This window comes from Hyla sarda, chromosome 1 (assembly GCF_029499605.1).
Source record: "Hyla sarda isolate aHylSar1 chromosome 1, aHylSar1.hap1, whole genome shotgun sequence".
NCBI classification, from domain to species: Eukaryota; Metazoa; Chordata; class Amphibia; order Anura; family Hylidae; genus Hyla; species Hyla sarda.
In genome coordinates, this window is record NC_079189.1 from 524,106,567 (window position 1) to 524,131,727 (window position 25,161).

At 39.2% G+C, this 25,161-nt stretch overlaps 1 protein-coding gene and 1 long non-coding RNA gene across 6 annotated transcripts in view; one reads left to right on the forward strand and one right to left on the reverse strand.

Moving 5' to 3' along the window:
• The window catches only part of VCAN (versican), a 188,050-nt gene that overhangs the window by 14,056 nt on the left and 148,833 nt on the right, over positions 1 to 25,161 (reverse strand). For 4 of the 5 annotated variants that reach the window (XM_056538850.1, XM_056538857.1, XM_056538874.1 and 1 more), the window contains 5 exons: positions 12,142 to 18,168; positions 11,541 to 11,651; positions 10,048 to 10,161; positions 5,485 to 5,643; positions 5,310 to 5,392 (listed from right to left, as the gene is read on the reverse strand). In XM_056538850.1, coding sequence (XP_056394825.1) covers positions 5,310 to 5,392; positions 5,485 to 5,643; positions 10,048 to 10,161; positions 11,541 to 11,651; positions 12,142 to 18,168 — 6,494 coding nt within the window. The remainder of the gene's footprint in view (positions 1 to 5,309; positions 5,393 to 5,484; positions 5,644 to 10,047; positions 10,162 to 11,540; positions 11,652 to 12,141; positions 18,169 to 25,161) is intronic. The other variant, XM_056538885.1, reaches the window with a different exon arrangement.
• The window catches only part of LOC130290818 (uncharacterized), a 39,946-nt gene that overhangs the window by 9,936 nt on the left and 4,849 nt on the right, over positions 1 to 25,161 (forward strand). Inside the window, exon 2 of the long non-coding RNA XR_008847709.1 lies at positions 7,577 to 7,732. This is a non-coding gene — a long non-coding RNA (uncharacterized LOC130290818). The remainder of the gene's footprint in view (positions 1 to 7,576; positions 7,733 to 25,161) is intronic.

Sequence of the window (25,161 nt, forward strand, 5' to 3'; positions counted from 1 at the left end):
AAAAGAAGCAAAATAGTATGCTGTATGAAATAAAGAAAAAGTAAATAGTATGCTGTATGAAATAAAGAAAAAGTAAATAGCATGCTGTATGAAATAAAGAGAAACAAAATAGTATGCTGTATGAAATAAAGAGAAACAAAATAGTATGCTGTATGAAATAAAGAGAAACAAAATAGTATGCTGCATGAAATAAAGAGAAACAAAATAGTATGCTGTATGAAATAAAGAGAAGCAAAATAGCATGCTGTATGAAATAAAGAGAAAAAAAATAGTATGTTAAAGAAGCAATGTCTGTTGGTTTATTCAGCAATTAGCCAACATAGAGAACAGGTGACGCATTTCGGCTAAGGTAACTTACCACAGCCGAAACGCGCCATCTGTTCTCTATGTTGGCAAATTGCTGAATAAACCAACACGCATTGTTCTGAGACTGCGCTGGATTCAGTCTACTTCCTTAATATTTTGTACACAAGTATTATATATACTATAACATATGATAAGGTACCATGTGCTAGTGATTGGCAATACAGAGATCCCAACAGTCAGTCCTCCTCACTGACTGTATATTGATGCTTTATGCCATTGATGTCTTTAACAATAATTTGAGAACATATATGATACATTTCACATTTTGAGGACTATGGTAAATCATATGGGATTTTCCTGAGGTACAGGTTTGCAATCATTATAAAGTTTAAAATAATTTAAGTGGAATTCACTAAATATGTGAAAAGAAAATTTAATATAGTTGCCACTGTGTGGGTGTGGTCTTTTAGTTTTATGGTGTACTTTGAGGTATGAAACAACAGAATTATGCTAAAACATCTATTCTGGACCTGTAATTGTGTCTTACTGAATAAAATTAAAGGAGTACAGTACTCTGGAGTAAAAAAAAAAATGAGTATTTTTTAAAAATCAACTTGTGCCAGAAAGTTATACAGATTTGTAAATTACTTCTATTTAAAAACTCTTCTCTGTATACATAACAGCCATATAGATGGCTGTATAATGTATACACGCCCCACCCCACTCCCCAAAGAAGTTAACTAGTGCTGCTCATCAGCACTAATTATCTCCTTCCTTGCTGGACTGCACTGTACTTCCAGCTGTCAGCTGTGGGCACAGCTCAGACCCACATTGCTAGGTTCATGTGAGCCAAATCTGACAATGTTTGAAAGTTTGGAGAGCTGGATCCAATCTGGGTTTGGGGGTCTCGGCTTGCTCAATTCAAGTCCCATGAATGAAGCACAGAGGTAAAAGAAAAATATTACACAGTATTGTAACTTTGCATCATGGGCTCTAAGGATAAAGAAAAAAGAAATACTGGAATATAGTCCTGTGCGTAAAAATGTTACAAGGTGAAGCACAAAGATAACAGAAACATATTACCCAATATTGTAACTTTGCATCATGGACTCAAAGTATGAAGAAAAAAAAAAATACTGGAATACCCCTTTATGGCAATTCACAATGGTCGTGTTCATAACAGAAAAACCCAGTTATACAACACAAAAGGCACATTAGACTCGGGATAAAAGAACTAAAAAATGCTAAGACTTACAGAATGCTGTGTCATGGGAAATTAATTGTTAAACCAAAGTAGGCACAATCTAAGCATTAAGTCGTAGTGGTAGTTTTCTCCTATAACATGTTAATTCCTGTATAAAATCACACCTATTTACTGTAATTAACCTTCTCTAAAAGCAAGAAGTTGTAAGAAATTAATGCAAGGAAATCTCCTAGAGTATACACCAGAGATGAGAGGAGCCTCAATGAGGGATCTGTTTAATGGAATAAGAAGAAAAAAACTCTCTAGTTGTGACTTGCTGGATTTATTTGCGTGTCTCTTGGTGATTCTGTGGTCCTCAGCTAATCTTCAGCCTGCACACTTCCTTCCTATAAGCCGAGCTATAGACAACGTGATGTAGGACAAGAAACAGCCTCCTGATAGGATGCTAATCTCACATTATAGTGGTGACCTCACCGCTCTACAAAGTGCCAATTATCACCAACGTTTTTCCAAGTATCATGAATAGCTCTTTGTATGACCTCTGCCGGGGTATGACACGGCCTCAATTGGTACAACAATACATTGTGCTTATCATACTGCTCTACAGATTGGTATAATTCTATAATAAGTGCTCATAATGTATCAGATTGATTAAAGGGGTATTCCGTTGCTCAGCATTTGGAACAAACTGTTCCAAACGCTGGAGCCGGTGCCAGGAGCGCGTGACATCATAGACCTGCCCCCTCATTGTGCCACGCCCCCTCCCATAGACATGTATTGAGGGGCGGGGCGTGATGTCATAAGGGGGCAGGGCTATGATGTCACAAGCTCCCGGCGCCAGCGTTCGGAACAGTTTGTTATGAACATTGAGCAGCGGAGTACTACTTTAACATTAATAATAAGTTATTATATAATATATTCATGCTTTAAGGAACCCAGAATTCAAATCCTTTTTTTCTCCATGTTGCATTTTCAAAGGTGCGTTTTGGGAGCGAAAATCTATGCCAGAGCTGTCTGGCTGCAGCTTACCTCTTCTAACCCATAGAGAAAAACGTGAACATTTGGCCAGGCCAAACGTTAATGTCTTTGAGGAGGTTGGAAGAAAAAACTGTTGGCTGAAAAAACATTCATCATTTTAAAAAATGTATGACTACCTTCAGTGATGAACAAATAGGAAGTCGAGGGGGGGGGGGAGGAGGGGAAAGTAGCCTGATATTTGGAATAGGAAGCATTTTACTATAATAAGATATATTAAATAATTTCTCATATTTGCTTCAACTATTAAATGCAAAGTTACTCCACTTTATTATTCATTTTAAATGAGTATGTGGTCTGAGTATCAAGCAACCTCAAAGACCGGAAATAATGCAAATTTGAAGTGCCCATAATGGCACAATAATAATAAAGTTGCCATATATACCATTTCCCTTTGTAAGCACATCCCAGCTATCCTAATCCCAAAGAAACACTGATTGGCACATTAGGGACCTTAAGGGGCAAGCCAGTGTGCCAACTGGTTCAGTTTTGATGCAGCATCATACACCAGTCCTACTAGGGATTTCCTTTGGACAAGTCTCTGTAAGATATTTTCAAATAATAATAAGTATATGAAAAAATGCAATAAAAAACTAACAGAGCTTTCTCTATAGTCCCGTAATTGTTGGACTGTCAGGTATGTGTTTTAGACACAAGCATGTGTTGTGCGGAGATGTTGAGTAACATTAGCTGTAGCTAGGCGAGTAATTAAAGTGAATTATGTCCAAACCTCAAGTTTGTGTCTATTCCAACTATCTAGAGTTTGGTTTCTAAGTGAGTCTGACAAAGTGGCAACATGCCTGATATGTAGTAGATGGACAAAATGCTGAGCTGTGAAGACCAGCTACAATTGTGCAACTTGCGGCCTCTGCCAGGTACTGTTCTCTGGCACAACACACCCTACGATCTGTATAATGTCAGAATCATTAAATTCCAAGATATGATGTTTATGGAATAGTGGCACTTGGCGCTATGGAGGCTCAATCCTCAGTGCAGATTAAGTGATCTCACATTAGACTTTTATGGCACGCCTTATGAGGTTTACAGCTGGAACTTTGTCTGTTTTTGCAGCTAGCTCCATTATTTATTGGCAAAATTATTGTACCCGGTAAATAGCGGAGATATATGATACTTGAGCACCTTCTAAATGTACATGGCGAGCACAATACATAAAGTTCATGGATAACACTGTGTAAGTGGCAGGAGACAATAGCTACATTTTCTGCTTTATTTGTTGATTTTCCTGCTAACGTTAATACTTAGAAAGTCATTAAGTCTAGTAAGATGACCCAATGTTATACTGTAAATCCAGTCACACCTGTGCATTAAAACTAGTCTAATCCCTTTTACGAGTCCCTTTTACGGTTCTGTTGAGCAGTTCACATAGGGTCATAGTTTTTGGCTTTTTAATGAGAATTTAGATCAGCTTTGTCAGATAACTTGATCTAAGTGAATGGTAGGAGTATGTTCACACAGTGGAAAATTTTCGGAATGTCCGCCCAGAAAAAACTGTCCAGCATTCCACAAATTTGCATGTTCCACCGGCGCTAGGACAGCTCAGAAATGCACTGTGGACACGGAAATTAGAATTTCTGCAAAAGATGTCTCTGTTCTGAAAATTCCGCCTTGTGCATGGTGCAGCAGAATCCCAGTGAAATCCCCTGCAGCAGAATTTCCAAGCGGAATATTTCCACGGAATGCCATTTAGGAATTACACCTAAGCCATTTAGGAATTAGCCTAAGAATTCTTACCCTGCTAATCTCTATTCCTGTTTGTGACAATTGGTGAACACCTAGAGCTAAAGAAATCAATTTGGCACAGAAAATTGGATTTGTTAGAATTTCAACTTTCGGAGATTTGTTTCAGATTCCTCTTATCCCTGTTCCTTTACAATGAGTGACCTGAAGGTAAGTGGGGATGCAGTATGCATTCAAAGCTTCCACTCACTATATTTGTTGGACTGGGTGCTCTGCATGGCACTCAGTGTACTGTATAGGAGCAAGTACTCTTGTCTTTGACATGAGTCCCTGCTCCTGTTTATACTTTGCTGGGGAAATCATAATTCAATCAGGGCACTTTCAATTTTAAAAAGAATCTATAACATAGTGGGCAAGAACAACATTTGCTTGTCTCTAATGGTTTCCATTAAATAACATTGACAGAATAGTGACTCTGTAGAGCTAACAATACACAACAAAACCACTGTTGACTATGTTGTGTGGAATACTAGCGGAAACATCGTCTGAAGTAATTTTTCTTCCTGTTACTGAGACCAAAACATGGACAGATCCCTGCTGGATCCCATAAAAATTTGTGGGATGTATCAGGTATATTTACATTAATATTTAGGGATTGATTATTTCAATGCACTTCAAAAATTACTTGTTATTGTAGGCAGTCTTTTTAGGTCAATGAGATTATTAACAGTGTGCTTAAAATTCTCAACCCTGCAAGGAAGTCCGATGCCCATACACATTGCAGATGGACCATAGAAGGTGGTAAACTCCTTTACAACAAATTTGTGAAAAGAAGAGATAAATTACAAGAGTACTGCCTACAGTCACTGCAGATCACCCACAACATGTACCCACATCCTAATATCTGCTTTATCCTAAATACCGTCAGTTCTGATAAACTGCTATGAATACAGTTAGTCTTATTATAACGGTGGCAAGTATTATAGTGTGATTAGCTGAATTGAAGGTGAAGGTCTCAGATTTGTAGACCACTGTACTATATTACCATATGTATGTAGGCACTTACCAGTGTGCTGCCATCAGTCCAGCGGAAATCTTGCTCAAACATTTTATCATTCAGACCAATCCACTGGTAGTCATGACCCAAACCTTAGGGATAAAAGGAGAAATATTTGTAAACAAAGAGATTGTACAGGAAAGAAAACAACAACAACAACCCCCTCTTCCGAGTTAGAACTTACGGTTCACAAAGTTCTGTTCATCCTGTGATAGGATGCTGGTCAGGTGACCTCCCTGCACACGACATTCTCTCTCAGCCGCATCCCAAGTGCGCCGGTGAGCAAAGTATTTATAGCACTGGCCTTGGAATTTGTGCCAGCCGTAGTCACAGACTTCAGAGTCTAGAGTGGGGAAAGGGGAATTCCATCAATAATTTCCTGACATACAGGTCATACAGGATATCGGCAGTGTGCACACCATTGTAGTAGAGTTAAATGTCTTCTTTTTTTGTTGTTGTATTATGCTACTCCACAGAATACCTTGTATACATGCACTTTGCTAAATGACAGACTCTGTTCTGTTGCTTTTCTTTTCACATGTTTCAGGGGCTTATCCGTACTTGAAGGTGAGTGTACAGAGATATTTTGCAGTACACAGCATAGACCCTGTTCTGTAATATCACTTAGTATATATAAACCAGCCTTCCCTTCCTCTCCTTTTCCATACAATAATATATACTAGTCTTGGTAAGGTGCTTTTTTATTTTTTTGTATTACTTTACTGAGAGAGTAGTGGATGCATGGAACATCCTTCCTGCATGCATAGGATGCATGGGATAGACATAAGGCTATCCTTCATAAGATAATCTTCATAAAAGATAAGACCAAGGACTATTGGTAGTATTCAGAACATTGGATGGACTAGATGGGCCAAATTTTTCTTATCTGCCAACACATTCTATGTTACTATGTTTAGTGCCTGTCTCCAGAGCACAAATAAAAAGAAAATTCTTTTTTTTTCTTTCCAAAAGTGTAACTGAAGGAGGTGCAGAGATTGCAGCTACAAATGAAGATCCAGAGCTCTGGACCATACAAAGGACTTTTAAATCCCTATAAAAATCCCTCTTTTCATTTGCTCACAGGGTTAGAAATCCTCTCAGGGAAAGGGGGCGTGTCCCTCTCTTGTGGTGGTGGGAGGTGATTGGTGTGTCTGCTCATGAAGCCTTGTCCATGAGTTCTCTCTTGTCTATGACTCATGGACAGGCCTGATTCTGCTGCATGACTAAATAGTGTCCCAGTCGGTATGGGGACCCTTAGTGGTGGGATTTTCAGGAGACTTTTTTTTTATATTTAACAAATATTACAAAAGGTCTTAAATTTTTTATTCATTAACAACATATAAAAAGTTTTTGCATCCTATAGTGCCCATTTAGTTTTGCACGGGGGCCCAAGAACCTCTGTACTTACAGAGTTTAGTACCATGAGCAATATTTCTTCTAAGAATCCTATTGACTGATACAGTGCAGCTACTGTATTCATACAATCAAATATAACATAGTAAGCATTCTGCTACAAAGTGCCTTCTAATTTTGGAACCTGATATCAGCCAGCCTGTCTACTACCTGCTTGAAATACTGTGTTACATCTTGCTTGTCAGAGCTATCTGCTGCTAGTCTATCGGTGTCGCCTCCGCAAATATGAAATCTATTATGCTCCCTGCACCTGTGTTCTTTCCTTGTGCAATGTTAAGTGATGGCTATAGCAGTAGAATTGTGCAACTCCAGCACTTAAGATCTTCAGCGCAGCTCCCATCTGCTACAGGGGGAACTCTGAGCTGACCCTATGTGGTGAATTCTGCAAGCTTAACAAAAAAAGACAAAAGCAGTCTAAGTTAGAGGGAAAATGCTAAATAGGTAAAAAAAAAAATCATATTTTGGATATTTTTGTCCTGCACTGTAGCATTTTCATAAAAAAAATATATTATAAATATAAGATCACGGAAAGCTAAGTAACAATGTATCATTTATGTCAAAGCTGTATTAAGAGCTGGTCAGTTTTCAGCATGAGATCATTGAGGACACTTATAGGTGTGAGCGCAGCTTAGAGACGTAAAACACTTATTGTTTGATGTGAAATACAGAATTTGACCAAACTGCAAGTAGTAAAAGTTAATCTAAGTATTAACCCACACCCATCCTGTGGTACAACGTGGTACATGATCAATCTACTTGGCAGTTCTTTCATTCCAATGAATTCAGGACTGACGCGGCAAAATGCAATCTCCTGCCAGACAACAGTGTCTACATCACTAATACAGCTTTATTTTGTCTGGCAGAATGGAAATTTGGCTGGGATACCATACTCGACTCCCAAACCACTGCAGAGCCTTCAAGAAAGGGAAAAATTAAATCCAGAGATGAGGAACCGAAGAATTCTGTTAGTGAATGATAAAATAGGAAACTTCGAACCATCTATAGACGTGGCCATGCTAGTAAGTACTATTTATGTATAATGGGATTTCTCAATCTGAATGGATTGCTGACAGTTCACCCCTACTGTCTCTGCATTAGCCAGTTCCCCATAATATTACACCACCGCATGATCAGCCGGAGATCACCAAGAAATCTGCTTATTGAAAAAGGTTTCCATTTTATAATGTTATCCCCTATTCACAGCATGTGTAATTGCGGGGGTCCTTTAAAAATGGCTAACAAATTTCTTTCACTACAATCAAAATGATCAAAAACTTGAGAATTATTCATTTACATCAATGTTAATGTTAACTTGGGATGACCTTATTCTTTCATATCTTTGCATATCTGTGATTCAAGAGGGATGTAGTAATGTTGTTTCTTGGGTCTAAAGGTGTTCATACACCTTAGATTAAAGTTGCCCAAACCTGTCGAATTTTGTGGTTTTGGCTGACTCTCCAAAGTGTATGGCGACCTCCGGATTCTCCTGCAAAAGATGATGTTGGTGGAGAGAAGGGTCCGGCATGTTGACTTTATAACACTCAACTCTATTTTTCTGGGAGAGATAAGCCGCTGCCAGAGCTGTCTGTGCGTTGTATACCTCTATCGAATGTTTGGCCCGGAATTAAGTCCATGTGTATTGGAAGTCAGAAGAGATAACTGTAGGCTAAACAAAGGTTCAGCCGATAGTTATTTAAATTTTATGGCCAATTTAGGGCCACCTAAAAAGTGGATTAGGGCATGTTTCCACTACAGATTTCAATCTGGATTTGGGTGCAGAATCTGAACATATATCATGTTAAAACGTGTCCTCATATTTTCAATGGGGATCTGCATTTTATAGTTCATATGCCACAAAAAATAAGTGACACTTGACTTAGAGACGAATTTCTAAGAAAATTCCAAATTCCTGGCTAACCAGGACCAGATCAAAACCACAGCAAAAGGTGCAGCATACAGAGTAAAAATCCATATCTCATAGCTGTTTTCCTGTATACACAGATCACATAGCTCTGTACATTGAATAGTAGCTGTTGCGGGTTACAGAGGTGAATAGGAACTTAGCTGCAGTAACCCAGTATGGCCACTAGGCAATGTCTGCCTAGCAACAGAAAAATCCATGATGACCACCTTGCCTAAGACTGTCATTGCCAACTCGAGTGCAATGGCATAAAAGTAATGGTGATGCTGCACCTTTTTCTAGAGCGGAAAACAATAAACAATAAAGATAGAGCAGCCAGTCAGAACCTTTCTGTCCAGCGCCCGCTCCCGGGGGGCAGAAATATCTAATGACTTATTATGGTTTTGTGCAGATTTGCTCCTTTAGGCTATTTCAGTAATGAGGTGGCTGGATATGCTGGTGATATTACAGAATAGGATGTGATTGCCATTAAGTCCATTGTTATTAGCACATTGTAACATCTGCTGTTCTTATGGGACTGATGCAACACACTCAAAGACATCAAAGTATCTAAACAGTATATTTCCTTCATTAAGGGAAACATCTCAAATCAAACCAACATGTACTCTCTCTCTTTTCTGAAAGCCTGCTATGTGCTCACTGTGGTTGTCACCCTCTGCCCATGTGGTGACATGGTAACATTACATTGCACTTTAAATTGGGGAATGAAAAATTGTAAAATATCCTCATTCTACAATGTATTGGGAAATGACCTATGGCATAAATACAAGAGTTAAGTGTCCCGGATAGATTAATAGCTGTCCAAATGTCACTGACAGCAGATGAAAACTAACCAACAAAAACAAGTGTTTCTAATATAATTTTCCATGTCGTAACCAAAGATTTCATATGTTGATAAACATTAGACAGTTTCAATTACCATGACCCTACTTTGCCAGCTAAGCAGTTACTTAAAGGGGTAAAGATAGTAATTACAAAGATAAAGAAGAACTGGCTTTGTGAAATAGGCCTTTTGGACAGTATTGTTTGTACATAGAGAAAGATGTCTCACCCCAGTCCATATTCCCCATAGTTGTCAATGGAAATTTGTGTTGTCGTTCACACTGTGAACTATGGCACAGATTTTATTCCAGTAGCCGGAAGAAATCCATGTCACAGAAAAAAGATTAAAAATGAATGGTCCATAACTTTATATAAGGAGGCAACTGTTTACTAAGGTCTCAAAACCATCAACTGAACTTATACATAAAAACTAGGATAATGAAACAGGGACATATAACATATTACAACCAATCAGTACATGAGCGTCATGTAGGTCATATATGCTGTGTTCAGAAGCCTGTAGTAAAGCAGATGTGCCCAGTTACTACCATGTCTGACACAAAATAATTGTCCAACATTGTATTATTTTACCTTGTTCACAAAGTGCTCCAGAATAGCTGGGGAGACAGATGCATTCAAATGAATTAATGTGATCCACACAAGCAGCTCCATTGCGACAAGGGTTTGACTGGCATTCATCAATATCTGCATAAAATGAGAAGAGTAAGGGATTCAGGATAAGACCAACCACACTGCTTTATTTCTGGAGACTTGAGTTCACACTACGTCTGGTATAATAGTCTAAATAATAAATGCAATATGGAAGTATGGATAATGCGCCATCCATGAGAAATCTCTTTCCAAGAACAAAAACATCATTTCAGACCAGACAACTCTATGGGCAGAGTTAATACTCAGATCACTGTGCACTAAGACCTTAACATTATTAGTTTATATTGAGTTGATCATTTTAGTATTATAATATGTACAGATATTTGGAAAAGAATGAGATACCTGCTCTGAGAGTAGCAGGCCTAAGTTCCACCCCTAAGGAGCAAGCTGGTGAGTTAAGAGAGTGTAAGGCTGGGTTCACACTACATTTTGGCTATACGGGGACTGGATCCAGTTGGGGGGGAGTGAAAACTGGGCGCTCCCGTATCCCAGCCTGACCCGGCCCCCATCTCATTAATTTGAATGTGCTGACCGGAGTCAGATAGTGACTCCGGTCAGCTCATTTTTGCCCCGTATCCGGTTTTGTGACCGGACCTAAAACCATGGGATAGCCGTATCCGGTCCCCGTATAGCCAAAACGTAGTGTGAACCCAGCCTTGAGCTGTTGTAGCTGTCAGGAGATCATGTACCTTAGGGTATGTTCACACATTTATTAACCACATGGTTTTTGATGTCGAAACTAAGCGGATTTCCATGTCAAAAATCATGCAGTTTCACTTGTGAAAATCACCTCTTATTGACTTCAATGGCAGATGGAACCATGTGAAAAAGAAGTGACAAGTCATGTATTTCCACACAGTTCTGCACCGAAGCTTCCATTAAAATCAATGGGAGTGTCAGGATTGCTACCCCCTACTCAGTACTGACCACAACTCAGGGAAAACCCTGGCACAGCACTGCACAATGGTGAGGTTTTTGCCCATGTACCCATAAATTTGATGCTGGCCTTTAAATTTATCAACTTTTCAATTGCACATATAGGAAGTATTATCAAAAGGGTAATATAGTTTATCTAAGAATCCACCTGACGTCACAGATTTTAGCTAGACAGAGATGTGTAGAAGGGCATTTTGACTCTCCCCATCTGATGATGTTTGAGGGAAAATAGGGTCAGGCATTTTTTTGTTCTTGTAGAGATAAGCCACCACCAGAGGAGGCTGACAGCGGCTCCCACCTCTGAAATATATTGGATCAGGACAAAGCTGTCAGCCAAACCAACTGACTGACAGCTATTGCATGTTTACACAAATACAGTAGGTGCACAATATATTCAAAGTATTTCTAACTATTGTTCCTACTTCCTACTAGCCATAGACAGAAATGCCACTTGAACGTACAGCTCCTTTACATACCAATTTCACAAAGCTCTCCGCTGAATCCAGGCAAACAAGTGCAGACATATGAGGAGGTTCCGCGGGCATAGCATGTTCCTCCCTGCTGACAGGGGTTTTCCTTGCAAGGATCTGAAATCAAGCCATAGCCAGCCTGTTATAATACTGTATAAAGTTTTTACAAGTTTATCAAACTTGACAATATAAATATTTTATTATATACGGACACCTCACTTATTCACAACTTTACCATTTAGACTTATGGCAATCCTGTATAAAGATTTTCAATCTAAAATTGCAATTGTTTGATAAATATGATGCATACATATACATAGTATATGATTGAGCACAAATGGATGAAGACCAGTGAGAAACATTGCCAGTAAAGCTGTGCAAGCAATGAAAATGACTACATCACTGACATTATTAGACGGTCCTCATACAAGAGGCAATGGTTGCATGTTTAACACTGTATGTACACACACACACACACATATACTTATATACACATAGGGTTAAAGAGCAATCTCACATAATCCTGCATGTTTAAAACTTTCTATGTTCTAAATCCATACTTCAAAGGATAAACAAAGTAATAATAAAATAACATGGTTTGTCTTACTTGTTAACTGAAGATCAGTTGCATCAACATTATTACTAGTGGAAATCTGGATATCAATATCAGGCTGCGGGGTTACTCCATCAGGAATATCTTCTGTCTCTTCAGTTTGTCCAACAGCCTGTGAGGGTGGTGAAGTTTCCTCCTCAGTAGCATCTGGTGTAGCTGGGACAACCTCAATAACTTCTGTAGATGAAATAAGCAATGATGGACCACGTGTAGCGCTCTCCTCAGTTTCTGTGTCAATATCTGCTTCATCAGTAGGTTCCGAGATATCAGACTTAACTGAAACTATTTCCCCTCCCTCAACATATGATGGGCTGGATTCTGCTTGTATTTGCTCGGTAACATCAGATTCTGGTGGGCTTTCTGTTGCATCAATGGATTCAATGCCTGTTGGTTTGTAGGTTGCAGTAATATCTGCACTAGCTTCTTGTCCTGAAACACCATGGTCAGTTCCAGAACCAGAGGCAGGTAAAGTACTCGGAATAATTTTCCCTGTGTAATCTGATGCTCCATTCACAAGAATGACAGTGACAGGAGCTCTGGGTTCTTCGGTTACTGCAGAAACACTTTCTAGCTCTGTTAGATCAATACTTGATGTTTTATCTTCATAGGATGGGCTGCTCACATGTGCAACTGAGCGGACAATTTCCTGTGCGCTCTCGGTAACAACGTCTTGTGGTTGACTAGAGGATTCAATCGCAACAATAGTATCTTTTGTGGAATATCCACTTCCAGATATTTCCGCAGGGGCTTTAGGACTGGCCGAAGATACAAATTGCAAGTCTGGCTGATCTGTAACCACTTCCTCCTCTGAAGTTACAGTATGAACATCAGTGGCGCTGTCAACAGCTGGAGAAGGCTGAACTTTGTCTTCTTCAGGTTCTGCACTAATCGCAGATGTAGGATATAACGTATCTGTTGAGCTTTCAGGCCTTTTACTTAAGTCCTCAACAGAAAGAGTACTTAGTGTAGACAAAACCTTGTCCTGCTCAGCTTCCTTGCTTACTGTTGATGTGACATACTCTTCTTCTTCTGTTTTTTCTTGACCCACTTCAGACCTATCTGATTCAGATATAGTTTCAGGCAATTCAGTTATTGCCATGTCAGTTGTGGTCACATCATCCAAATCCTTACTGACCATTATTAGTACAGTGGATGTAGTAGATGTTTCATCTGCAACAGTTTCGGTGATTTCCAAACTTGGTGAAGTGGTAGATGTAACTGGGACTGTAGAAGCAAATGCTCTTGGTTGAATGGGCTGTTCGGTTGCATATGTAACTTTGAAAGGAAGTTCTACGCCAGATCCCTCTGCTGAACCCTCGAATATATCAGTAACAGGCATTGTAGTTTTTTTCTCGACATCAGAACTAACTGTTCTAGCTGTTGTGAACTGGATGGTGCTACTTTCCTTCTCTAAAGATTCTGTTGTCTGCTGTTGGAAATCATCTACTGTTGTGATTGTTCTGGATTCCAAGACAGAGATATCACTTTCTGTAACCTCCCGTAATATGGAATCTTCAGAAGCATCTTCAGAAGGGGGCTGTGTATGAACCTCAGTTTGGTGTGGAGTTGAAAGCTCAATAATACGATATGATTGTGGAGTCTCTGGAGATATTGTAGAAGAATTAGCTTCTATTTTAATAGAACTTAGTGTGGTAGCTTTAATAACAATAGGTTCCTCAGTAAGTATTTCATCCCCAGAACTTTCCTCTTCTTGTGTATGAACCTCCGTTTGTTGTGGAGTTGAAAGCTCAGTTAGTTTATAGGGTTGTAGAGTCTCTGGAGCTATGGTAGTAGAATCTGTATCTATTGTTGCTGAACTTATAGAGCTAACTTTAGCAACAATATTTTCCTCAGTACCTATACCATCCCCTGAACTTTGCTCTGTAAATAGCTCTGTAGCCACAGTGCTCGATGGTAGAGATGTAGTTTCCAACACACACGAATGTGTACCTTTAGCTCTATCATCTAGATCAGTATGACCAACTGTTTCTTCAGGAGTAACTGTATCAATGGGGACAGTAGATTCTTCAGGCTGCAATAATGAAACATCTATATACTGTGCAGTTGGTGACAAATCTAAGGTTGTTGTTTGGGAACTTTCTACAAGCTGGTCATCAGTCAATAGCTTAGAACTAGGTGTAATAATTTCTTGTTTGTCTTCTTCACTGCTTGGAGTTGATGCCAGGTAAGTGAGATCCACTGGTGCTGAAGTACTTGTAATATGGATATCAGGAAATAATTCTCCAGAGCCTTCAACATCCGATTTTTCTGTGGGAATAACTTTCTCTTGCGGTGTAGAAACAGTCTCTGAAGTCAATGAGGGAAGTTCTTCTGTGAATTGTGTACTGGTTTTCCCATCCAGAATAAACTCTGATGGGATGGGTGTAGAACTAACTATTTCACTTATTGTGTCATTAGGTTGTGAGAGACCCCATGTGCTACTAATAGTACTTTCTTCTATTACTTCTAGGCCAGGTGTTTTATCGGTACCAATAAGGAACTCTTTTTCATCTTCAACACTTATAGGGGATATTGTCACCACCTTGGTCTGCAACGCTTCTTCTGTAAAAGACTTTGTTTCATCTATTAATAATTGAGACGCACTTGGGCTAAGGCTTATAAGAGGCTCTGGAACTTCTGTTTTTTGGGTTAAATCTTGCAAATCACTAACAACATCAGTCTTTGCTGTAGGTGAAGTTACTTCACTAACATGCTCTTCAGATACAGAGGCTGCAGAAGAAGAATCTGTCTGAGTTTCTAATTCGTCTCCTGAACTTTCAAATAATAATGTTGAGTCAATTGTTTCCAGTTTCTTAGGTGTTTGATCTGAAATTGTCTCACTTTCATCAGTAAATGTGGTAGCTTTAGGGGCCTCTATTTCAGATGAAGTTGGTACAGGACCTGAGACATCTCCCAGGTCACCAGAGCCTAGTTCACTAAATTCAGTATTGACAACTCTCTGAGGTTTTGAGACAGTGCTAAGGTCTACGGTGACTACAGGTTGATCAGTGACTGTGCCACTTGTTTTTATTACCACTTCAGCTGACTGTGTCTCTAATGTTTCTTCAACCTTAGTCGTAATGGGTTCGGAAAGTTTTGGCTGTTCTGTCTGTATTATTTCAGCACTAGGGGCAGCAGTAGTCAACAAATCTTCTTCTGCACCAGAACCAGAATCAATAAATGATGGCAAGGTGCTGATCTCTTCAAGTAACTGGAGTGATTTGGTATCTGTTTGTAAATGTTCTTCTTCTGTAGTTGAGAAAACAGTTTCAGGTTTACTTGAAGAAGTTATACTAATGTCACTTGAGTCTCCTGAGCCCAGATCAGTAAATGGTAAACCAGCAGTTACAATGTCTTTTAGAGTAGCTGGACTGGTTTGTGTTTTCACGCTTAGCACAGCTTCCTCAGCACTGGCACTGTCAATGTATATTTCTGATATAACCGAAGTTGTTCTTATAGAAGAAGTTGTAAGCAGTGTATCCTTATCTCCTGAGCCAAGTTCAGAGGTGGGAGTGTCACTAGTGGCTATCGGCTTAGCAGTGACCTCTAAGATCACCTCTGAAGGACCAACAGAGGACACAGGTATACGTTTTGATTCCAAGCTTACATGTTCAGATATTTTAGGTACTTCTGTGCCTAACTGAGTCTCAGATGCTTCTAGTTCCGATTCAGTTTTTGGTTCTTCTGCACTCTTTGATAATTCTATTGTTGGCAAAATGGTAGTAATATCTTTAGGTGGTGGTTCTGTTTTGGATTCTGATGTGGCTATAAATGAAGCGGTGAACACTTTGTCATCTTCACCCGAGCCTTCCTCAATGAGTGGAGATGCGGTGCTAACAATTGCAGCTCTAATGTCAGTTATAGCAAGTGATGATGTGACCTCTATTTTTACAGTTTCTGAGGTTTCAGATGGTACAGTGGAAGGTAAATGGGGTAAACTAGATACTGGTTCATACAACTTTTCTGTCTCTGTTTCAAACTGGAGTTCTTTCGGACTGCTTGTTGATTGAAACTGACCAGAGCCAAAAAAGTCTTCTTTGGTTTCAGGTGATAATAATTTTTTGGGCTCCTCAACAGTAATAAAAGGAGTTGCTGTATACAGTTGAGAAGTATCTATTTCACTTTTTACATCTTCAAAAGACTTAGTAGTAAAAATGGCCTCCTCTCCAGAGCCCTCAATTGCAAAAGGTGATATGGTGCTGATTTTTTCAGAAACGGAATCTGTTGTAACCTTAGTAGTGGAGGTCTCTTCTACAGGTGATGTTCTGTGATCACCTGTAGTGAGCTTTGCTTGTGGTGTACTAAATATGATGTTGTCATCTACAATGGGTGAAGTTGATTCAATATCTCCAGATCCTAATATATCATCTTTATCCTCTTTCACTGTTGGCACTGATGGAATTAAGACTTGTGTAGGGGCTGTTTCGTCTACTGATTCTGTTTCTTTATCAAGCAATTCAGATTTAGTTGGAGTTGTTTTATCAAGCGGTTCAGGTTTGCTGTCTGTCGGTGAGGTTGTAGCAACTATATCTTCATCTGTTTGATCTCCTGAGGCTTCAGTATCAAAAAGTGGCTGAGGACTTGTAGGTTTTTGAGGTTGTGATTCTACAGTTGCTGTTATAGCAATAGAAGAGTCTGTAACTGCATCTGTTAATATTACCTTATCCTCTGGTACATCTGGTATTGCTGTATAAACACTCTCTGTAGATAACAATGGTGCACTTGTTTGCTCAGGGACAGATTTTTCTTTAGTTGAGATATCAGGTACAAGAGTAGTTTGATCTATTTTACTGGCTTCTGTTGCAGATGCTTCTGTGGGATTTGTATCAGTCTGTTCCTTTTCATCTTGGGATGTTGGACTTAAAACATATTGACTTGCAATACCAACAGAACTTTCTTCTATTTGACTTGTTTCCGTAGTAAGTACTTCTATAACAGGTAGGTCTGTAGAATCTGTGGCTGATCCCTCTGTTTCACCAAACAGTTGATCTTTTTCTGCTGCTTTAGTTGAAATTATATCATGTTCACTTGATTCCGTAACTGCAGTACTGGGTTCTGTAACTTCTTTAGAGGGTGGTGCACTAGTCTGAGATGTAGATTCTTCTTCTATGGAAGATTCTGTAGACACAATACTCTTTGCATCCTCTGTGGCCCAAGTTGTATGTTCTTCTCTGTCTGTAAATACATGCACCGGTGTCGTTACATTAATGATAGACTCTGTCTCACCAGAACCTTCTGGATAAAGAAATGCAGTGGAAGCTTGTATAAGATTCAGAGGACCAGTTGTTGCCACTCCCAGTTCTACTTGTGAATCAGTAACAACTGAAGAGTCCTCCTTTAGGATAAGTTTTGTTGTAGGTAGGATTGATACTGAACTTGAATCTTGTGTGACAATGTCAGGCAGTCCATAGGTTGGAGATGGCTTAAAAGTTACTTCCACTGCTTCTGGTTCCACACTATCAGTTATAATGGTCGCTTTAGTAGTGGTTATTGAGGGAACTTCAGTTTCTGCATCACCAGATGATTCAATAGTGAATAGATGTATTAAGTCTTCTGCAGAACTGGGTTGAGATATTTTTTCAGGCTCTTTGGATGTTTCCACTTCTAAAATGGGTTGAGTAGAGGGTAAGTCTTTAATTTTAATTTCACTGTCACCACTTGCTTCAGCTTCTTGAGTTTCAATAGAAGTGTATTCTGGTGCATCTGTCTGAAGCACACTTTGCTCGGTAACCTCACTAGGCTGAGTAACTGATGCATTTAAGGATGGTGTAACACTTTCGATCTGCTCTCCTTTAGCCTCCAGTGTTTTTAATTGTTTGGGTTCTGGTGTAATTTCTTGTTTTCCATTGATAAATTGTAAGGGTGGGGATGTAGCAGTAGCAGTAGCATTGTCACAGTCAGTCTCCTCCTCGGAAGAGGTTAAAATAGGTGGTAAAATTTCTATGTAAGGGAGCTCACTGGAATCATCAGTAGTGTTAAGTGTTTCTATACCCAAATGGCGAAGGATATGGTCCACCGAGCCTGTTGAAAAACAAATAATGGTTTTAGCTTGTAAATGTGTTAATGTACACGCATATATGGCAGTATTATTGCCAATGAACTGTAAATTTAGTTAATGAGGTTAATAAATATGAGATTTACTATGTATGAACATGATAGACAAGGACAACGTAGCAAAGCAGACAACATTGTTAAACAATGAGGTGAGGGATCTGCAACATCATCATCATTTGTTTCTCATTTAAATGGCCAATGTACTAATGTCTTTCTTCCCTTATAGTTTTGTCCAGGGACATGGCCGATGTCATAAAAAAAAAAAAACATACTCACCTACCCTCATCTTAGCTCCTGGTCTGACATCATCAGGTTAATTACTTGTCACCACTTCTTCCTGCTTCTGAAATGAGTCTCCTCGATAAGAATTGCCTGCTTAGAAAATGCATGAATGTAGCAGGACTACTGCAGCCAGTAGGCGGCCCATAACAACTTGTGTTAGAAGCAGGAAGCTATGGTGACAAGTCGGGGACTGGATGAAGTCAGGGTAAAAAAAAGAACATGTAGCATATTATCACTATATCACGAATGGGACAGAGTAACCATTTCAAAATGGAATCAAACAAAGCAAATGAGTCTTACCTCCAAGTGCATCTCATTCTACATAAAGACATACAGACTTATTTCTCATAGATTCATACAGAATCCATAAGAAAAATATACTGATAGCATGAGAGATCACAGCCATATTACTTAGGTATTCTGTCTAGAAGCAATGCCCTATTTGTCTATGAGATAAGGAGCCATATTTACGTTGCTGTGTACATGAGGCTATATACAAATTCAGGCATAGTCATAAATAGTAGATCTAAGAACTATGTAATAAACTTAAATTACATTTAAAAGTCAATAAAATGTTCTCACAATTTTTGTATATGACATTGAGGCAGTTTTCCCTGTCACAAAATAACTTTTGACACAGACATGTCAAAAGTTTTTATCTGAGCGATCAGCCCACGACTGATGACTTGTACGAGCGAGAAAGAGAAGTATATGGCCTCTGTGACTTAGATGGTCCATTAGACTCACATTATTTGACCACCTTGATCACATGGCACAGAGCCAGGACAGAACTCTCTGAAAACACATTTCTCCTGACTCCTTCTAATGATTAGTCAGGGTCTGAACATCCAGACCCTGACCAATCAAAACTTTTGATATGTCTCTATAACATATCAAAAGTGTTTTTGTATTTTTTTTTTGTGTCAGTGCCCATTTAATGTAAATGATACTTTGAGGCATTTTTAAAAAGAACACCTTATAACACTGATTAAATTTTGGCACACAGTGTGGCAACTCAAGCCACGCCCTTTTACTCGTATGCCATGTCCCCTTCCTGGACAAGGCAAAAAAAAAGTGCATTAAACACATAATAAATGTAATGGAAAAGCAATGTGCCATAAAAAATTGTGATGATCAGTTCTCATTCAACTATTCTGCAGAGCAATACTATCAAAGAGCTTAGAGTACAGACACACATGGCAGCCACAATTGGCTTAAGCTGCAGCTGCAATACAACAGCAGTTTTCATAGCAAAAAAGTGTGGCATTAAAGGGGTACTCCGCTGCTCAGCGTTTGGAACAAACTGTTCCGAACTATGGAGCCGGCACCGGGAGCTCGTGACATCATAGCCCTGCCCCCTCGAACAAGTCAATGGGAGGGGGCGTGACGGCATAGGCTTGCATTGAGGGGTGGGGCGTGATGTCATGATGGGGCAGGGCGTGACATCACAAGCTCCCTGCTCCAGCGTTCAGAACAGCTTGTTCCAAATGCTGAGCAGCGGAGTACCCCTTTAAAGGGATAATTCCAGTGTTTCTCAAGATTTAATATAATGCTGGGAATGTAAGAAAAAAAAAAGAATACTTACCTACCCCTGGTCGCCCACAGGTCCCAGTTCAGCTCCCTTTCAGCTCTTCAAGGTCCCCTGATGCTCATCTATTCTGCGTGCTTCTGGAATGGAAAAACAGAGCAGGACCTGCCCTTTACCGGAGAAGGACGCAGCCTGTCACTGGTTGAGATGGGATGCCGCTCCATTCTGTGCTTGGCTAAACAGAAAGGTCCTGCTCTGATCTTCCATCTCTGAAGCAAACAGAAGAGACGAGCATCAGGGGACTATAAAGAGCTGAATGGGAGATACAGAGGACTGTGGGTAGGTAAGTAAAGCTTATATTTCTTTTCTCTGCAGCATTACAGGACGTTTTGGGGACACTGGAATACCCCTTTAACAATTATTTGAAAAGGGGTCCCTTTGCTTCAAAACCACATGGTCAGGCTTTTTTCTGCAACTTGGTTGGACAGCTACAGGGTCCAGACCCTTAGAGAATGATTCTAAACTGTTTATAAATAAGAAGACGATTGTTATAACCCTTTGCAAACATACTGAATAAGATTTTCAGTCTTTTGTACTGAATCTGAATACACTGATCATACAATGCCAAAAAGAATGTCATAGAATAACACACAAAGTGGGTGGGCAATCATTGTATTCTTTCTCAACTGTTTGGCTAATACTCTAGAGTACACTATAGTGTCTCCATAAAACACAGTAACTCTCATCCTCTTCTTGCAGAGTATTTTTACATTGTGCCCTTCCCACAAGAACTGGTTTAGATAGATTATTGGCTTGGAAGGGAAAACAGACACCTGTGTCAGTAGATATAACACATTCAGACATCTGTTTTCCATAGGGGCTTTATAACCTGGGAAGCACTTTATTTAATAGATGTGTATATAACTAGGACAGACTAGCACTATCAATGAAGTGGGATATTGCATTGAAAAGATCATGTTACTAATTGTTTTGTGTATTCTCATGTGCCCCTTCAGAAGGTCCAATTATTGAGTAAGCAATAGTCAAAACCTCAGAATAAAAAAATAAAAAAAACTTAAGGTCAGGCAGTGCTCCAAAGCTCCATAACACACAGACGATTATAATACGGAGACACCTCACAAGTCTAGTTTAAGAAACTATGAAAGAAACATGTTCCTAATGTTCATAGTATTTTTTTTATATCTCAATAAAGTTTAGGTTATTTCAACTAAAAAAAAATAATTGTCCTAATTTTGGCACACAATGCTCTACTTGGAACAAGTTTAGGGGTTCCCTGCAATACATCAACAGTAAGAGCTATTATTTTTATTTTAGGAGCAGAATAGTTAAAAAAAAATGGTTGGAACTTTTTTTCTTAGAGGAGTTGTCCATTACTGAAAAAAAAATCAGTGTGTGTAAAAAAAATAATTTTTTTTATTATTTTTCTTTTTTCGTCCACCTTGACTGCCACTATCTGTTTGTTTGTTTTTTTTTTTTTTTTTTATCTAAATAGGATCTGTGCTTAATATATCAATATATCTACAAAATAATATATTTTAAAGCGAACATGCTGGCACCTCTAGAGGGAGCTAAAAAGCTTAACGTGTAGAAGCATAAAGTCTATGGTCATGCTGTGCACCCCTATACTTCCAGCAGATATTTGCCAGGTTGGCTTTTACATTTTTATCTTTGTAGGGTATTTGGAATGTTGTATAAAAAAAGCAAGCAGTGACTTAAGTAAAACAATACCAAATGAATTTTAGGCCTTATGACACACTATGAAAACTGACAGAGAGTCATTTTAAATCCTGGTTAGGCTGGGTTCACATCACGTTTTCTCCCACACGGGAGCACATACGGCAGGGGAGAGCTAAAACCTTGCGCTCCCGTATGCCTTCTTATGCGCTCCCATATGTAATTAATTTCAATGAGCCGGCCGGAGTGAAACGATCACTCCGGCCGCCTCATTTTTGCACTGTATGCGCCTTTTCCTCGGACCTAAAACTGTGGTCAACCATGGTTTTAGGTCCGGTTGTAAAAGCGCACACGGCGCAAAAATGAGCCGACCGAACCGAACGTTCGCTCATTGAAATTAATTACATACGGGAGCGCATACGAAGGCATGCGGGAGAGCAAGGTTTTAGCTCCCCCCTGCCGTATGCACGCTCGTATGGGAGAAAACGTCATGTGAACCCAGCCTTATACTGGTTTACACTGCTATGGTTAGCAAAAGAGGAGAGGGTTTAGCAGGAAAGGGCATAGCTTGGATATGGCATTGTCAAACTTGGACTGGACATCAGAATCACCACACATTCTGGGGCACTGTGATGAATCTGGTGCATGTATAGATTGTCTAGCCTAAGTTTACATAATCTAAGCATTAGTATTAGTAAATCTTCCTCATGTTGTATATAACATATAAAATAGCTAAAAAAAATAAAAATAAAAAAAAGTTGATTATTGAAGTACTATTGTAAAATCCGTCTTAAACCTCTACTAGAGAAATCATTGGACGAGATTTATTAATACTGGCTTAATTGTAGACAGCATGAAATATAGAATAGACAAACAATTGCAATGGGGATAGATTTATAACATCTTGCTAGTTAACATTTCCCTCTTCCCTAAACTACCTCTTGGATGGCTTACTTTACGACAACAGTGTGTGCCAAAAGAATGACATGCTATTAATCTGGCAAATTTTACAACTCCGCTTAACCAAACCACCTTTTATAGAAACTTTTCAAAATTATCTAATAAGGCATAAAAAGTATCTTTACAAAATAATAAATCTGGTGCATGAGGTGTTTGTTGGGATGTTTTTTGGAACCAGAATTCTGGCACATTTTGCCATGTAAATCTCCCTAGTAGTATAGAGAATCTGTCTACACATAGCATATCATTATTGGTAGAGTAATTATTGGTATATCTGACCCAATAACTCTTTTTCTCACATAATACAAATCACTTTGACTTGACAAGTGTGAAGTAGAAAGAGCAAAGTAGAGTCATTGAACTATGACATCTTGTAAACAATGATAATGTCTTCATGTAAACTGTAACTCAATGTGAACAGCAGTCAAAGCTGTCAGACAATTGATCTTTGATTTCAAAGGGAAGCACACATCTGTATTTTCCATCCTCCAGGCGAATGGTTAAGACGTGTTGTAATTGCCTTTGAGAAGCTCACCTCTGAGTCCTCACCTGGACATGAATACTAAACCAAGCATCTCAAGCATGAAAAGTACCAACACTAGTGTGGGAAAGTGAGATGAAAGGCGGCATGTTTACGCCCAGGTAGACCCTCTGTGATTTCCCCTAAAAAAGTTAAACATTCACCAATGCTCAAAAAAACAACACTAGTCTAGATATATGTTCAAATACTAACAAAGTGTTGTCAATGCACGGGCTATTAGGCACACTTTGTCTTATAGTTGGGAAGCCTCTCAGGCTAATAGAGTCCTATTGCACTTAGAAAGCCACCAGTCGCTTAATTCTAAAGCAATGGTGGGTGCTATACACTCTCGGTATAAAAGCCATTAAAGAATACTTCAAGTGTGTAATCACTGTTTAAGACCAGTGTTTCCTTGGCAACAAACAAAAGACTGCAAGGATTGTGTATGTATTCTAAGAACTGTACGTTGTATAATGGCAACACATCCTTGTCTCTAAGGAAGCCTACAAAAGAGGCTAAAATATGGGGAAACTATCGAAATGAAGCCCCCGAACTCGTGAAAGAAGACGGGTGATCTCATAAAAGACATTAAGGCTTGTTAAGCATTTTCAATACTGCAGTGAAAAAGAAAAGAATTGGTCTATTCAAAGCGTTTTATGAACGTTTTTTTGTCTAAGCTGTAAATCCAATCCAGTGTCCCAGTGAAATCTATTCTGTTGTGGGAGAGTCAGTAAAGTCCAGTAGTGACAAGTTTCTAAATACCCCTCAGACGCCAGGACTATAAGAGGCATGCCAGTAACATAACTCCGAGCATTGTAAAACCTTTTTTGCACCTTAACACCTACTTAATGTGTTCTTCACATGTTCTTTTCCTAATTGGACAATTTAAAAGATTTTTCCCATGATTAACATTCAGGGCATATTCATTCTATATGTCATTAATTTGTGATAACTGAGGTCCCCTGGTTCTCCACACTATTCATATAGGTACACTGGTGGATGCTGGTTCTGCCATGTCAATAATATGTGATCTGCCAATGGATGGGCGTTTTCTCATTCAGTAGCTGATCTCTGGCACAGGATAAGTATCTGCATGTTCAGCCAATTATCACCCCATGTAATAGGGCCCTTATTTGTGGATTTCATTTCTCTTCCTATACCCAAACAGGAAGAGATTTATTAATCATGGCCAGTGGTATGGGAAGAAGGGGGTAGGTCTAAGGGCTGGGGCCCTCCACAATCATGAGAACCAAAGTCTCCCATTGTATGGGGCAGCAGGTCATGCATGTGGGCCACTGCTACAATCATTCTTTATGGCAGCTGAAGGAGATAGCCAAGTACAGCATTTGACTGTCTCCATGGCTGCCATAGAGATTGAATTTGGCGATTCTAGTACAGTTGGATAGGGGATAACTTTGCAAGATGGAAAAAACAATTTAAGATAGTGGGCCTTGTACAGATTAAGGACTTATATCTAATGATGATGTGTTTAGCACTAGCACAATCTGTTCACATTGCTATTAAAAGCACCGGTACACTGAAATGTTCTAAACCAGTGGTCTCACACATCACATTAAGGCCTCATACACACAGCAAGGCCGAATTCTGTATGGCAGTCAATGTACATGAAAACTATAACTAGCAGTTCTCCCCTAGTATATGACTCAGTATAACATAGGCATCAGAACTCAGCAAGCCCTATGCTTAAAGCAAGTGCACACTGGACTATATAAAATACATAGATTAGATACATGATCGATATAAAACATAACCATGTCATCTCAGACTCCTATTTTTCATTAATATTAAAGCCTGCATTAAACCTATATCTACCACACCAGGATAATTTATCTTGCCTATGAATGCACGCACCTGCATACACTGTCTAAACCACAAAGCTATAAATGTATTCTTCAACTTATACGAATCACGATCCAACAAATATTCACCATATGTTCTAAGTTCACCTTGGTGT